This window comes from Choristoneura fumiferana, chromosome 12 (assembly GCF_025370935.1).
Source record: "Choristoneura fumiferana chromosome 12, NRCan_CFum_1, whole genome shotgun sequence".
Taxonomy (NCBI): domain Eukaryota; kingdom Metazoa; phylum Arthropoda; class Insecta; order Lepidoptera; family Tortricidae; genus Choristoneura; species Choristoneura fumiferana.
The window spans coordinates 7,391,227-7,408,213 of NC_133483.1; the positions used below are offsets into that span (position 1 = coordinate 7,391,227).

Consider the following 16,987-nt stretch of genomic DNA (forward strand, 5'->3'; position numbering starts at 1 on the left):
TGGTCGGTGGCATCAGTTTAGCAGTATCTAGATCTAGTAGATGGCGGCGGTACTGACCGTAGCCCCATGAGCGGCAGATGCGGCACGTGTTGCCCGCCGGCCTCGCTGCACCACTCTGGGTAGGCGCGGTGGAACTCCTCAAAGTCACCTGTCGACAAACAAGGTCATGATCAAATACAAATACAGCGTCTCCCAAAACTACCATTTTTTCACTAAATAGAGCTTGCGTGGTCTAGAGTGAAGGTAATTAAGAGTTAACAGGTAACCCATGGTACAAACACAAGTACATCGATTTTATTTTCTACTAAAACTAGACTGAGCACGCGGCTCTTAGTACCTGTACCGAAATATAAATTGTCAAGTGTGGGATCATTGTTTCAAGATTTTCTTATTTTTGAGCCGTGTATTCCAGAGTATACCTAAATGTTTTTAAGTTCAGATAAATAATTTAGGAGTATTTAATAAATGCTGAGAAACATGGAAAGATATAAATATAATTAATGAACTAAAATATTTTATTTGCTCACCCACGACCTTATGATAGCTAAGTTTATGCAAGATATGCGTGTTCATAGTTCTTCCACCTCCACACTGTGAGAACACACACAAATCACACAAAACCATCTATCACCACCACCACACTACACTGACGTGTTTCGAACTCAACCAGAGCTCATCTTCAGAAAAATATACAACCGTACACCATATAGAAATTCTTTTAGTTCATTGATATGGACCTCCGCAAAGTAACGCCTGATTCAATCAATTAAGAAATACTTAGTTCTAATTTGAGCGTAATATAGGTGCATCAGTAGTTATGTGGAATGTGGACACAGAACCTCGGAAAATATATTATGGAATTGGTTTGAAAATGTTTTTAACTCTCACATATTTATTTCTGGCGTTTAGGAGTTTCGCTGTTGGTAATGATAAAGCTATCTGTGTAACATAAACAAGAGTTAACAATACAATAGTAAATCGTGACCAAAGACACTCAAGGTCAGGTAGATGGAAAACTAAAATGTCTATGTTTATGTGACATCATATTAACAAGTAATTTAGTGGAAAATTCTATGCACGCAGTTCACACACTCATAACAAAGCTACTCATTCATTAGAATAGAGCAAATCTAATGACGGACTGCTGTGCTAACAATCGACGCGCACTTGTGGACCAAACAACGTTACGCAAGGCTTGTTCCATTCATTCTTTTTGTTTCATTGAAGTTTCGCCATTCATTTCATTGATTACTATCGACCGCTACTGCAGATTTTTAGTATTCGTATTCACGTATCTACCTAGCTGAACGTTATCTAGGTACCTTTATTGATTGGGTACGTTTGAATGCTCGGTCGCAATCGTACTCTCTGATGAAAGTAGTTATCAATGTAATGATATCTTTGTGACATTGGATTCAGAATGTACACGTATGGCACTAGCACTAAGCACGTATGGCACATGTAAAAAATGCGAGTACGAGGGCGAATAGCGGCGGGACTCGCATCGCAACTCAAAAACATTATATTGTGTTAAGAATCTGGGATTTGAAACAAAATACTTATTTAATTAATTTTAAATGACTACTCCTTCAATAATTTTAACCCTTAAAGGAGGGGCGCGACGCTTTTTTAAGAATACCAAGAAAGTATAGTCCATTCAAGACAACATTGGACTCTAGGTCACAGAAGAAGAGGTTCTAAACATTTTTTGTAGTCGTAATAATGATGATGATAATGAATAAAAGAAGTAAGTAGTAGTATAATAAGATTAAGTCATAATTTTGTTTATTTTCTAAGTAGATTAATACGTATCTAATGTACTTACAAAACAACACAATATTAATACGTAATTTGCTACATAATATTAAGTATTTGGGCGACCGAGCCATGCTCGGGCTAAAACTCTGTAATATGCGTTTTCCCAACATACCAAATTTCATCGAAATAGTTGGAGCCGTTTCCGAGATCCCCGAAATATATATACAAGAATTGCTCGTTTAAAGGTATTAGCACAGAATAACTAATAGTACTGGTATTAGATAGATAGATTCAATTTATATTTAAACATTTAATAACTGTGTTTCGTGGACTCATCCGCTCTCATACCCTGTTTAAAAACATTCTACTCGTAGTTCCTGCTACGAAGTTCAAGCTTTTTTCCATTCCAAATTTCATCAAATTTGGTGCAGTGCATTAGCTGTGAAAAGTTAACAATTTGTATATGATTAAAGGTCATCAAATTTAGATCCAAACTGGCGATTAAAAGCTATAAATAATGTACAGAATATTTCTTTTGTTGAGTTAACAATATTATAAACGGTCCGTTTCTTGCAGAACGTTGTTTACCTCTGCCTCTTTAGGCATTTTATAGGAAGACGTTTCTGTTTTTAACAAAATAGGATAAATATTTTTATTGTTTTTAAATTATGATGTGTAAAACAGCAAAGTTAATGTCACTAATATTTATTATAAATGTGGAAGTTTGTAAGTTTGTATCTTTGTTTAATACCGACCTTTTCACGTTTTAACCGCTGAACCGATTTAGATCAAATTCATACAGATAGTACAAGTCCCGGGAAAGGACATAGAATAGTATTAATCCCGGAAAATTGCAGTTCTCGCGGGATATCAATAAACGAATTCTACGTGAACGAAGTCGCGGGCAACAGCTAGTTAATGGATAAATTAAACTAATATTGATGTCTTCTGTCTCTATATTGAACAGACTGTAAAACAATATGATATATGATGAACGAAGTAATTACGTCATATTTAAAATGTGAGAGCTTCCTTGTCTCCGAATATATAGATTATTCAATGTGTATTTACTTATGTATTACTTCAGTGCAGCATTGTTCCTCGCTAAGTTTTTATATTTGGGTAGGTAATAATAATAAATAATATCATACAACTACCTAACTAGCTGAATTAGTGATATTTGGTAAGTAAGTAGGTATTAGCGATACTACGAGTACAAGTGCAAGCGAATGAAAACCTATATATCTCCTAAACAACTACATAATGTATCAGTGAGTAAGCCGTGTCAGCTCGATCTGTGACAGTTCAGACAGCAGGACAATGGGCAGCGCTAGCAGCCCCAGCCCCGGCGCGGCTTGGGGCGACGCGCGTCCGCCGCGGCCGGTGGCTGGCTTCCTGTCTGCGCCCACGCCGCGCCGCCCCATTGTGCTGCTAATGCCGCCCCCGTTACGTTACGTCCTTCACATGCTGTCCACACAATGTACTGGCATGACAACTATTTTTAATTAGTATTAAGGACACGCAGTACCCACTTGTTTCATCGAAGGCTTGATTAGGGTGGCTAGTACGTTATTAGGTACCAAGCTTGCTATGCTATTGCATTACAAAAACTCGTGGATTAGAAACAAACTAAAAAAGTGTCATATTGACGTAGTAGCGGGACTAGTACTAGCCGCTTATTCTGTTGATAATAACCATCTGCCATCATCATCACTAGGCACCTATTCAAAAACCAGATCAAACTCAAGGAAAAATTATTGCGTAATTTGGGACAATTCAATCAATCATAGTCACATGCCTTTAGCTAAGCTAAATCTTGCTCGCTGAACTGTACAAAAACAATCAAATGGGATAGGATTTCCTTGCAAGGCAACGTCGTACGGTACGAGGCGGAGGGCGGAGGGTAGCAGTGATGGCGAAACAAGGGGTGCGAGTGCGAGGGTAGCGGCGCGGCGGCGCGGCATCGATCCGATGACTCACCTCGCCCATTCATCCGCCGCACTCAATGAACCCGCCGCCCCCGCGCCGCCTCCCCGCGCGCTCGAGCTTGCAAGGACTCCTATTAAATTCGCACGCGTAAACGGAATCCTTCAACCTAAATGGATATTACCGCCCACTTGAAAATCGTACGTGAACGTGGATCACATAATTTTGAGTACTTTGTGGTCTGGTCGCCACCACCCACGGCACTGGACCATATACAGAAATTCCATTAATGTTAAGCTGACTAACTAGGTCCAGATTGCCACTTATAAAGATTGAGTTACGACAAAAATAACTCTTATTTTAACAATACGTTTACGTTTTTAACTATTTTAGGTAATGAATGAATAATCCTTAAACTACGGATAGAGGGCACTTAGTACGTTAAAACAAAGCTAATTTTAGATGTTTTATGCAGTTTATGTTTTATGATCTCGTCCTTAGTGTTAATAATTTCATGAAAAAAGATTTTGTTGTCAATTTCCTGACGGTACAACTTTTGAGAAATACTCATGTAGTCTCACAAAAATGGATATGGATAACATAAGTACTTACTCAAGAATATTGATAAAAAAAAATAGCTTAAAATGTTGCTACATGATCAAAACATTGAATAAGGGTGTTCATTTTCGAAAAAAACCTAAAAGTCCAAATATCTCGGAAACCGTGAAAGTTTTACTAAACCTATTATAGCTTTATTATATCATAACGTCCTAAGTGCTCTCTATCCGTAGTTCAAGGATTATCCACTCATTACCTAAACATTCTGTATATACGTGGGGTCAGATATTTCCGTGGTAAAGCCGAAGCAAAGCGATCGCTTACACCTATCACAAATCCTGTATGTCGTTTTGTTCTATTATGTAAATATAGGCAAGCGGATGGGAGTAGGATTTTACGAACGCTTCGCCACTGCCACTGCTAAGTACTGTTATAAAAACAATAACATACTAATAAGAATAACGATTAGGTAACGAAAAGAACTCTACATTTGCTAGAGAGACATCGAACTCATTCGAAACAGAAAACTAGAATCTGGGACTGGGAAAGACTTCTGTCATACGCATACGAGTAGGTTAATAATTAAAGTGTAAGAACAAAGATATTAAGGGGCTGTTTCACCATCCATTGATTAGTGTTAACTGACGGTTAAATGTGATGCCGTCTCCGTCTATTCGAACAAAACAAATAGAGACGGCATCACATTTAAACGTCAGTTAACACTAATCAATGGATGGTGAAACAGCCCCCAAGGGTAAGTAGTAAGTAGGTGCGGAATCCCGTGCGGGCGGGGTGCGGCGCGGCGCGGGACGGCGGGGCTGCGGCAGGTGCGGGGAGGCCTTGGCTAGCGGCCCGCGGCCTTCTCGCGCCATTTACCAACAACCTTGCGCCATCCAGCCGACTATATTAACCTATTGCTATGCCTTCCAGCACCTATGCCCACCCCGGCAGAGGGTACTTCTCTCTTACATGCTTTGACTTCGCAATACATCAACCGTGCATAACTTGGGAACTCCAGGTGCTCATGGACAAAAAATATGTTTTTTTATTTCACAATTTATCATAGATGAAGTAGTAGTTAACAAGCTTAATATTGATGATGATGAAACGGATATATCTGGTAGGTACTTATCCCGAATCAGGTGCCTACTGATTCGCATGTTATTTTATGATATGAGGATATATTTCATTTTATCTACATATCTCGTATACGTACCTACTTATGTCTGGTCGAAAGTTCCTACCGATTTTTGTGAAAATGTGAAAACTATCTGTTTATCCAATTTGGTAGTAGGTAGGTACAATAGCGGTTTGGTTTGGTAGAGTAGCGCAGTAAGAACGCTGTAGGTATAATTAAAGAGATAATCGTCAATCTAATTACTATTAATGCGTGAAGTCGTTGAACTGTAACCAAGCAAACAAAGGGTACCTATTATATCGTCACTACTTTAAAAAAAACTCGTACCTCAAAATAGATAATTTTTCCGAGTGAACTTTATGCACATTATATCAAGGTTTAATTTTGTTAACATATTGATTTCAGATACGAGATTTTTTCAAAGTAGTGACGATATACCAGACGATAATACTGAAGTTTATTAAAGATAATAAAAACGTTGCTCAAAATAAACCTAAAAATGTGATACCCACCCAACCTTAAATAACGCGGTGTGTAATGAGTCTATCAGACTTTTAATGAGTTACCGATTACTTATTGATCGACTAAACGAAAATACCTACGGCTTTTGAAACAAAATTTGTATTGGGTGTGAAACCTAAATTTATACAACTAATATTATAAATGTGAAAGTTTGTGAGCGAGTGAGTGAGTATGTTTGTTACTACTGCTTCACGCTGAAACGGCTGGACGGATTTGGATGAAGTTTGGCAAAAAGTTAGTTTATAACCTGGATTACATATGATACTTTTTATCCTGATATTCCCACGGGATAGGGATAAAATCTCTAAATAACAACCGCTGGGCTTAGAGTCATGAAATTTGGTATGTAGGTAGCTGGACATCTGGAATAAAACATAAGCCTACTTTTTTCCGATATTCCCACGGGATAGGGATAAAATCTCGAAACAACAACCACTGGGTTTAGTTAAGAGTCATGAAATTTGACCATGATTGTGAATTGTTTTTAATGTAACGTCAATGAAAACAAAGATTTAATTTTCGGGAATTCCCACGGGAATTTTTAAAAATCCCGGAATTTCAATTCAGCTGCTGGACCTAATGATTTACGTGTGCGAAGCCGCGGGTAACACTAGTTATATTTATATATTTGCAGGTGGTAAGAACTTGTGCAAGGTCCGCCCGGATTGCTACCACCATCTTGCTCGCTAATCCTGCCGTGAATCAGCAGTGCTTGCACTGTTGTGTTTCGGCGTGGAGAGTAAGACAGACGGTGAAATTACTGGTACTTGAGGTATCCCATCTTAGGCCTCTAGGTTGGCAACGCTTCTGCAATCCCCCTGGTGTTGCAGGTGTCTATGGGCGGTGGTGATCTCTTACCATCAGGAGACCCACTTACTCGTTTGCCATCCAGTCGAATATTTTTTTTTGACAAATACTAGTAACTAGACTAGTAATACACCGGTCTGAGTGGAGAGCCTTGGGGGAGGCCTATGTCCACCAGTGGACGTCTTTCGGCTGACATGATGATGATGATGACTAGTAACTAACCTAATTCAAATCATGATTGGTTTTTTGGAGTCTTTTTGTATTTTTATTTCAACTCCAAATTTGTTACTTTTACGGGTATCCCGTGAAACCATATCGAAAATACAAACTGAGACATGGATGCACAGAAAAACCAGAAAAGAGACCAAAACTACTAATTCAAATCATTTATTCAGTAAATAGGCTGCAACGCCCGCAATGGGCTCTTTTACACGTCATTTTTTACCTACCTATCATGGCAAATTTAAAATATCGCGAAATATAGTAGTGTGTTCAAATAGATACTGCAGTTGTTTATCGTGGTAAGTCAGAAGCTATAGGTAATTTCAGACCAAAAGAAAATGCAAAGACAGAATTCTGCGAACAACAAAGTGAGGGTAACATTTGCTACGAGTATGACCAGATTTACCAGTACATCCATCCTTTACAGAAATAGTGAAAAAAATGTGTTTATTTTTTATAACGAAAAACTGAAATTTGGATATTATTTCAAAATTTTTAGAATTCTTTATTCAATTAACAATTTCAACTTTCTAAATCACATTCGGCCGTTATTCTTAGTGTTAATTTGGTCCTTTATAAAGTACGCGAGGACTCAGGAGGGTTTTATCTAATTTAACTAGCAAGATTTGACTACAGAACCGGACAGGTGAAACTAAATAAAAGATTGTAATAAATTATGTTAACACAATAAATAAAATATCGATGGGCATAGTAAATTTCAGGAAATTGTATTTTGTGTTTTCATTTGTTTTATCATTTTCATTTTCAATTTTCAGAAAGTTGAAAGTTGTTGAAAAACCGGACAAGTACAAGTTGAACTCGCGTGGAGAGAACGAGTAATAAAATATTTTAATAATTATGTTTTGATTCTGGAGTGGTTGACATTTAGAGCCCTTGAGCATTAAGGAAAAACTAATATTGTGTTGTTGATTTTCAGACCCTATGAAATAGTTTTATCTAATACAATGCCGCCTCCTGTAAAATAATTAATTTGTTTGATGAAGTTTGGTTGCACTTCTGTCGCGCACAGCGCGATTTGCCATATAAAACTCGGTAAGTGTCACAGCCCTAGTATATGTAATACATTTTTAATGTGGTCACATTGCTTTTCCTTATTGGTCTTATTTTGTGTGTTGCCACTACCGTATAGTGTAATGGCGATACAAATGAACAAATGAGGGAAAAGAACTAAGCTGGTGCCCTAGTATAGAGGTCAGTTCCTTCCTGAAACTGGGCTGTAACCGCAGGTGAGTGTTTTGCTATGTAATATTAATTGCCATGATCATGGAGTGTGTAAGGATGTCCGCAATTTAATACAGGTTAGATTCCGTACATGGGTCCAGTAAGCGCTAGAGTACAATGTACACTTGGTAATGTCATAGACAGCGGAGCGCATAAACTAGACATGGAGCAATTATCTCTTGCCCAGCATTAACGGTCGTAGAGATGATGGAGCAACCGAGGTCAAGACTATGGGGATGGCGGAGGTCCTCGTGGGGGCGCCCCCACGTCCGGCGGGTGCCAGGCCAGATCACGGGCGAACTGAACCGGCCAGGAGCCTATTGATCGGTCGGAATAGGTCAGAAGATCACTGGTAGGCCCAGGATCTCTCTACCTAAGCATTGAGGCACCCGGGCATAGCGCTGTGCCTAGACCGGAGTAAATCGACCGTAAGCTAAGCATGCTACCTTAGGCCTAGCTTGTGATAGGAAGGTGGCACAGCCACACCGCGTTGGGAATCACTGTTATCACATATCTTGTGAAGCCAAAATAAGAACTCGTCCTTACACACTTCAGCTATATTTGTCGCCTTACCACCACCATTACCATTAGCACCCCAGGTATATTATATATGTATGACATTTATGGAAGCATAGAGGGGGCGACAAAATGTTTTATATGGCAAATCGCGCTGCGCGCGACATTCATTTGTATCGCCATTACACTATACGGTAGTGCCAACACACAAAATTAGACCAATAAGGAAAAGCAATGTGACCACATTAAAAATGTATTACATATACTAGGGCTGTGACACTTACCGAGTTTTATATGGCAAATCGCGCACAGCAACAACTTCTATGCACACGGAGAGGCGTAGCCGTCAGGAGTGGACCTATAACCTGATGGGCTTCTATCACTCCTCCTGGCTCGTGCTGAGGCACCGACTTCAAACTAGTACCTAGGTGAAAGTTAAATAAAAAAAAATTAGGAATTATGGATTTACGTATAGTTTTCTTCCCCAAGGGAGTTATGGCTTTAGTTTTAAAAAGTTAGTAGGTACGTCATTTCAGACTAAAAAGGTTTCAAGTCAGCCAACGTTTTATTTACATCTTTAAAACTTAAATATAACCTAATTTTTCACCATAAAAATTTGCCACGCTTCATGGAACTATGTTATTTTTATATTTTAAATTTATATCAAATTGTTTTTCAATAATTTTAGTAAATATTTTTTTAGCATGTAGGAATAATCTGGCCGTAAGACCATTTGAATTCTAAACTAAACACGGTTCTTCGTATTATCTATGGTAGACGACTCGAAAAAGTCAATCAGGGGGGCTACCACAAAATTCGAAAAACTTCGATTTTGTTTTGTTTTCCTGACGCTACTATTATTTAATACGAGAGTGAGAGGGACGGTACGATACGAACTTCGATTTTCGAATTTTGTAGTAGCTCCCTGTATTGGCGGGTAGCTATATTTTATTCAGTTGTTTTCTTAGCGTCTTGCTTTTGCTGAGCTGTGAAGTGTTTGGACACAAAATAATTTAATTTTTTGCTTTTTTTCCTCGCAATGTGATGGCGTCGGGCTTCTAATAGACCCTCGTTAGTAATGCCCTTCTTACGCCCCTTAATGCACAATGTACTATTTTGCTTTTCCGTTTTCATGAGCCTCATTTTGCCGCTCGCCTACGTTTATTTATTTTTTATTGGGCCTGAGGTTGTAATAGCCGTTAGCCTCAATGAAGATCGCATCGATCGATAGGTCAATTATGCGACTTAGCTTAGCTCGCCTACATTACGTATATTAAAAGTAAAAAAACACACTTGGTAGAATCGCTCGCCATAAATTGTCCTTGATGTCATCTATTTGAGACCTTACTACAAATATTAGCAGCTTCTACAAACCCAGAATGTGAATGAATGAAATATTCAAAAAATCACACAGATCAGTTAATAGGTAGTTATAAATAAACTGAGCAATAATGTATGGACATGTTCTGAGAAGATTACATTCCCGGAAAGTATTGACGTCATTGGATGAGATTCAACTTGTAACAATCGATGAAATAAGAGTTTTCGCGTTAAAAGCATGGAAGGTGCCAGACTAGAACAGATATACAAAAATAACCTCCAGCAAGTAGATAAATAACAGGACGGGCCTTCAGAATCTAATAAGGTAAATGAATTTGAATGGTTTGAGAAAGAAGAAAAATCATCACGATGATTTTTCGACTTTGCTGTTGAATATAATTTATAATCCTACTATTCCTACTAATATTATAAATGTGAAAGTTTGTGAATGAGTGAGTGAGTGAGTATGTTTGTTACTTCTTCACGCTGAAACAGCTGGACGGATTTGGATGAAATTTGGCAAAAAGTTAGTTTATAAACTGGATTAAAACAAAGGATACTTTTTATACCGATATTCCCACGGGATAGGGATAAAATATCTAAATAATAACCGCTGGGCTGAGTCATGAAATTTGGTATGTAGGTAGCTGGACGTCTGGACTGGAATAACACATAGGCTACTTTTTATCCCGATAAGTATTCTCGAAATAACAACCGCTGGGCATAGAGTCATAAAAGTTGGCATGGTTGTTTAAATTTAACGTCAATGAAACCACGATGTAATTTTAGGGTATTACAACGAGAATTTAATAAAATCCCGGAATTTCAATTCAACTGCTATATCTTATGATTTACGCGTGCGAAGCCGCGGGTAAACGCTAGTAGCATATAAGGATTCCTGTGTAATGTATGTTAGGTGTAAATTACTTAACTTAGACATGTGCGTGACTGGCTTTCGCCGATAATATCGGTAGCATGCGTTGTCAACAAACAGATAATTCTCCGATACGGAGTATCAGCAGAGCAGAGCACAACAAACGAGCTACCCGCGCGCGCCGTGTCAGGCTCATAGAGAATGCGATGAAAAACATAAACCGACAAATGCAGAACATTTTAATAGAACCATCGTCGCGTAACGAGACATAAATAAATCACAATACAATGCGTAGTTTATCTCCTAACTAGATATATACCTGCTGTTGTGTACCGATGTTTGGACATTACATCAGCACGCAAAAACTATCAATGCCAATGCTACTCCTTTGAATAGATAATTATAGTTAGGTAGGTGCACTTGGAGCTCCATTCAGAGAACGCTTACTTTTTTTAAACTTTTATCACAAAAACAATATGGAAACGACCGGAATCCGAAGTATTGATAATTGGCAAGAGGAAAGTTACTTATCGATGCCCATGATACCACTTTCACACTAGCAAAACTTACAACAAAATGTAAGTGATACTTAGGATTTGAGCCATTCGTACGTAAAGGGAGTTGTTAATCCTTTACTAGCCGGCTATTTAATTAAATGGTAGGTAAGTTTCATGTTTCATCGTCACACTTCTATGCGAACTGATCATCATAGGTATTTTATGAATTAGCCACATCAAAACTATACATGCATTTTTTAGGTAGGTATCCTTACATCGTGCGTCGCTAAGGATTGGCATTCGACTTGCCAAATTGCAAAAAAGAGAGTCAGAAACAAAATATAGTATCCAAGAATAATAATCTAAGCATTAGTCCTCAATTGTTTCAAGTAGTGGCATTAGTTCCAGTTAGAACCAGAATAAGCATTATAGCTTCCTTTCCCCATCCGATTTCGCTTTCGTCGGTAATATTAGCGCGACCAGATGGTAACGATTTCCTCTGGTAGAGCACTGGAGTTCCAAAGCGGTCAGGCATTTACACTCAGGCTGGTCGGCTACATCCTGTTGTTCGGACGCACATGCTATTTATTTTACGATCGAGGAGCAGCCGACTTGAGTGGTACCTATTCGCCAGTTGACCGATTAATGAGAAGAATTCTGCTAGTTTGATCGGGCCACCTATATTGTTTGTGATTTTTATATTTGCATCTGAAACCATCGAGTGTAATGAAATTGACAGGACGTGGGTAAAACAGGAACCTATCAATAAACTCGTGGCGCTCTTCCGTCGGACGTGGGCCGAGGCGGTGCGTTTCCGGCCACCTTCTTTGATCATCCCGTTTATGTTCGTTCGATGATTTTTCACCCTGTGCTCTTTGATGATCTGTTCATTACCCGTTTTAAAGGAGCATTACTCATGCATTGTTCATTTCATTACAGTTCAGGAATAACCTTTAATAGTAAAGCACTTGTACATCGTCGCCTGGCTTCTGGACAAAGCCGGACATAGCCAGGGTTTTAAGTAGCGTGTGCAGCCAAATTAGATGGCGCCCGGCCTGTTTGGCTTTCGTTAAGCTTATTAGACCAGTTTATTGGTATTTCATTAAGAATAATTTTTGGTAAATGATAAAAAAAAGCCTTGTCCTACTGTGTGCTGTGCCGTTCCCGATTTTAGAATATGACTGACCCATCTCTTTCTGTGGGTGTCGGAAAAGGCGACCAAGGCATCTGACATTAGAGTTGGCAGCAGCAGAGCTCTCCATTGCCACCTACGTACTCCGAACTCTAGCACTGCGATGTGGAGTGGAAGGCAAGGAGTAACAACTGCACTATTTCCCAAGAAAGTCGTCAAGGTGGTTTGCAATCATTCTTCAATCGGCGATTACATTCGAGGGGTGCTCATTTGCAGTTTAGAATATTGGACGTTGCTAGTTTCTGTAACAACACTATAGGTCACAGGTCGACTATAGGTCGAGTCATTCACGATGATGCGTGCCGTGACTCTTATTAGGTACAATGTCATAGTGTCAAATTTTGACAACGCGTCTTCGTGGATGGCACTAGGTATAAACGAGATAACAGACTACATAAAAATTTTGGAATGCAGTGTCATACAAGGTATAATGTAAGAATAAACGCGTATGATTGTATGTGTGCGGAGCGGCGATCATAATCTATCGTCTCGCATTGAAGAGCACAATAAGTAGTGGACTTCCTCTCCCACGTTTGGTAGAGCGGATGCCGCCCGCGACCTCCGGCATTGCTTTTAAGACGCTTCTTTAAATGCTAATAGGTTAGTGCTACGCTGCCGTCATAACGAAAAGGGGCACAACAAAATTTTTTTGTGAAATTGAGTTAAATAAATACAATATTCAGAATCAGGAAAAAAAGACGCATCTGTCTGATTTTTTGTATATTGTAAATGGCATTCGGAGATACTGTTAGCCCATAGGGCTCAACTGCCCGAGATATTTAAACAAAGAGGCATATCAGGCATATTTGGCTATGGTTAAAATTAGAAGGCGTAACTTTGCAATAGCCCTTATTTTTTTGATTTTTTAGGTGATGCTTAGTTAAAGGCTCACTTCAGTGATATTAAAAATACAGGGCATTATGTAGGCTAAATGTGGCTTTTTTAATGTTAAATGATTTTGAGCATCAAAATGGAAATGCATAAAAAGTGTATAAATAATAGAAAATATGTCTATTTTTTCTAACATTGTATCAACTTGTCTAAAATGTTACAATGAAAAGGCATATTTGGTTAGTTATGCCTATACTATGTTGCAAAACTATTTTTACTTTATTTATTTTATTCAGTAAAAACAAATATTATATGATTATGAAATATATAATATTTGTTTTAATATATAATTAATTACGAAATAAATAATAAAAATAAAAATATATGTATATGGTACCATAAAATCAATGATATCATATATATTTCCATCTAAGAAATTATAATAATCAGACGATTATGTATTATTTTTTGTAAGAAACAAAAAAAACACCATTTATTTTCTTAAGTTTAACAAAATGTTAGATGTGCCCTTTTGCATTCCGACGGCAGTAAGACTAAGGCTTGGCGACGAAAATACATATCTCATGAACCTAAGTATTTTGATAATTCAGTATATATTTATTTACATGCAAAATACAGTTCAAATCCAGTAAAATTATATTAGAAGCCACAAAAATATGGGTGTTTACATACAACAAGCATCATTTTTTTAGGCATGTTTGTAACTATCTTTTACCCACAACTCTGTCTGTGAAGAATTCATTTATATAACTATCCAACGGGAACTATGCATTGTTGAGGATAAAAACTATCCTATGTCCTGCCTAGGGTCTCAAATTTTCTGCATACCAAATTTCATTGAAATCAGTTCAGCAATTTAAGCGCGAAGAGGTAACAGACAGACAGAGTTACTTTCACATTTATTATATTAGCAAAGACATGTTCAGCCATCTTTTCACCTGTACAGTGTACAGTGGGACCAAGTTGGATTTTTCTACTTCGAGCTATCCAATGGGAACTTAGGAATAGATCACAATAAAATTATGGAGAAGAGACATGCACTTCTTGCTAGTCTAGTTGCTGCTCTTGCCGGACAACACACTTTAAACACACTATCTGTCATTACTCATTTTATGAATTAAATTCGGGTTAGGGGAGATCGCCTCGTGATCATGGTGCATGCAACTGTGCCGAAATATTGAGCTGCTCTAAAATCAAGGTATGCGGAACAAAACCGGAATTTAATTCATAAAACACACTATGGCGCGGCCACATGCTCATCGCTCGACGCTCGTTTCCAGCGTCAAATCTGGTCACGACACATATAGTGATAGCTGAAAAATTTTCAGTGAAAATGTTGAGCTTTATTGCTGGAAAAAAAAAACTCTTCTGATGCAACAGCTAGTGTACATATATTAAGCACTAGTTTGAAAGATTTCCAGCCTAATTGAATCAGCATGAAATCAAATTATGAAAGGACAGACGGAGGAAGGTATTTTTGATTGGAACTTTGGTTTTGCTATATTCAATTTGTATGATATTTTATTTCAAAGATTCAGACTTATTAACTAACCTTTTGTGTGTGTAGGTGTAGGTTAGGTATCAATAAAATAGAAAAGATAACATAAAAAAAGTAGATTGTAGAACAAGAGCATAAAACAAGCCATTTCACCCAAGACCGGTACTGCGAGGGTGGATAGACACGTCGAGGGGAAAATGGGTTTATTGCTTGAGTTTTACACTGCTTTTCACTTCAATTGCGAGGAGATGAAATAGCAACAGTGAAAACAATTGTTGACTTTCTATGTACTTTTTATTTTTCATGCATTATTATATAATTATATATTTTTTGTGATTACCTTGGTCTTAGACGAAAATTTTACCTAAACACAAACTTTACGAGCATGAAGTGAAAAAATATTTTCTAAAAAACATGTGTAGGTTAAAAAGGCCATTTATTTGTTATTTATTTTAGTTAAGTATTCATGAAATTAAAACTTTTTAGCTTTTTAATAAAAAAAAAATCATACTTAAATTTTAGATGAACTAATGCATGATGTATTGTGGAAGCTATTCAGATATTGTTGAGAGAATGTGGGCTCTCACAGAAAACCAGCATTACCGCACATAATGTGTGGCAACACATGCTGAATGGAGGCCCTTTATGGTATCCTGTAATGTTACCAAGTAACTTAGTTTTAGTGCTAGTTTTACTGTAAGGTGGTGGTACTTATGGAGTACTAGGATCACAGCACCTATTTGCAATCATAGAATCCATTTCAATTCTGTCAAGTCAGTCACTGCTCTTGTCTTGTTTTACAGGCATAACATTGTTTCACCTAGTATGAGCATTCTTGTGAATTCTTAGTATGCTCCTTACTGTACCTCAGTTAAGATTGCAATATAAATCTTATTGTTACAAAGAAGTTTACTAAGATGTCAAGACGAGTTTTCAGATATAAACAAATGATCAGCATAAATTGCTTGAATGACTGTGAAACAAAGTAGGTGTTATATGATTCGTCTTTGTAGAGTGAGTGCCACATACAATTATGTTTCCACTGTAGCCAAGGCCAGTTGGCAGTAAGCTTGTGCATACCTTGCAGGCAGACAACGTTGAGTTGGTCCTGTTTGAGGCGGCGCAGCAGCACGGCGTGCACGGCGTCGGGCGCGGCGGGCGCGGCGGGCGCCAGCGCGCCGTACAGCACGAACACGCCGCGCGCGCGGCACGCTGCGATGCGCGCCTTCAGCTCCTTGCACTGCACCGTGGACGACAGCTCTATCTTGCCCGCCGCCAGTCGCCGCAGCATGATCGTCGGGATCGAAAAGTTCACCGCCGACCGGATGTGTGACACCGCGTACTCGTTGGAGCCGCGGCAGTCGATCAGCACCATGTCGCGCTCGTCCGATCGCAGCTTCGCTAGCAGCCACTCCTTCGACACCGTCTCGCACTCGCACTCGGAGTCCGTAGGCATCTTGACACCGAGATGCTCTCCTATGTTTACGCGCGCCCGTTGCGACTCGTCGCTTGTTGCACTATTGCATGACCACTATGCGAACTAGAGATTCACCCACCGACATAGTCAACGACATCGACTTCACGTTCTATCGGAACATATATTTGTTGAGCGAGAATCCATTTAAGAATTAATTAAGAAACACACTTGAATTTATTCTAGGTTCGATATGCTATCAACGCGACGAGCGATCCTTGCGGTACGAACCAGTGAAAAGCACGAATGAAAGCGAAATGACAAAAAACGAGATGGGCATGAAATGAATGAGTGATTGATTCTAATTAGAGGCGTAGGCGTACCCTAACGAATGAATGAAACCATTGAAACCGTGAAACATGTGTTGCCATGTATTAAAAAAAATACCACGGTAGTGATGGAAGCGGCACCTAAAATTAGCGGCGTTTTTTTCAGTAGCTTAGGTACTTTCTAATTTAAAAGTCTCGAAATCTCTTTGTCGATTAGTCGAAATTTGGTCCTAGGCTAGTCCATCGAAATAGCTAAGTACTTACTACGTAGTACTTAAGTATTTCAATGAGCTAGTCTTAGGTACATACTCTGGGCTAGTCT

The 16,987-nt window shown here is 38.6% G+C and overlaps 1 protein-coding gene across 1 annotated transcript in view; it reads right to left on the minus strand.

Annotated features, from left to right (window-relative positions):
- Positions 1 to 16,733, minus strand: part of LOC141433204 (dual specificity protein phosphatase Mpk3-like) — a 36,940-nt gene extending 20,207 nt beyond the window's left edge. Inside the window, 2 exon segments of the mRNA XM_074095132.1 lie at positions 58 to 148; positions 16,003 to 16,733. Coding sequence (XP_073951233.1) covers positions 58 to 148; positions 16,003 to 16,378 — 467 coding nt within the window. The 5' untranslated portion in view covers positions 16,379 to 16,733.
- Between the last annotated feature and the right edge of the window lie 254 nt (positions 16,734 to 16,987).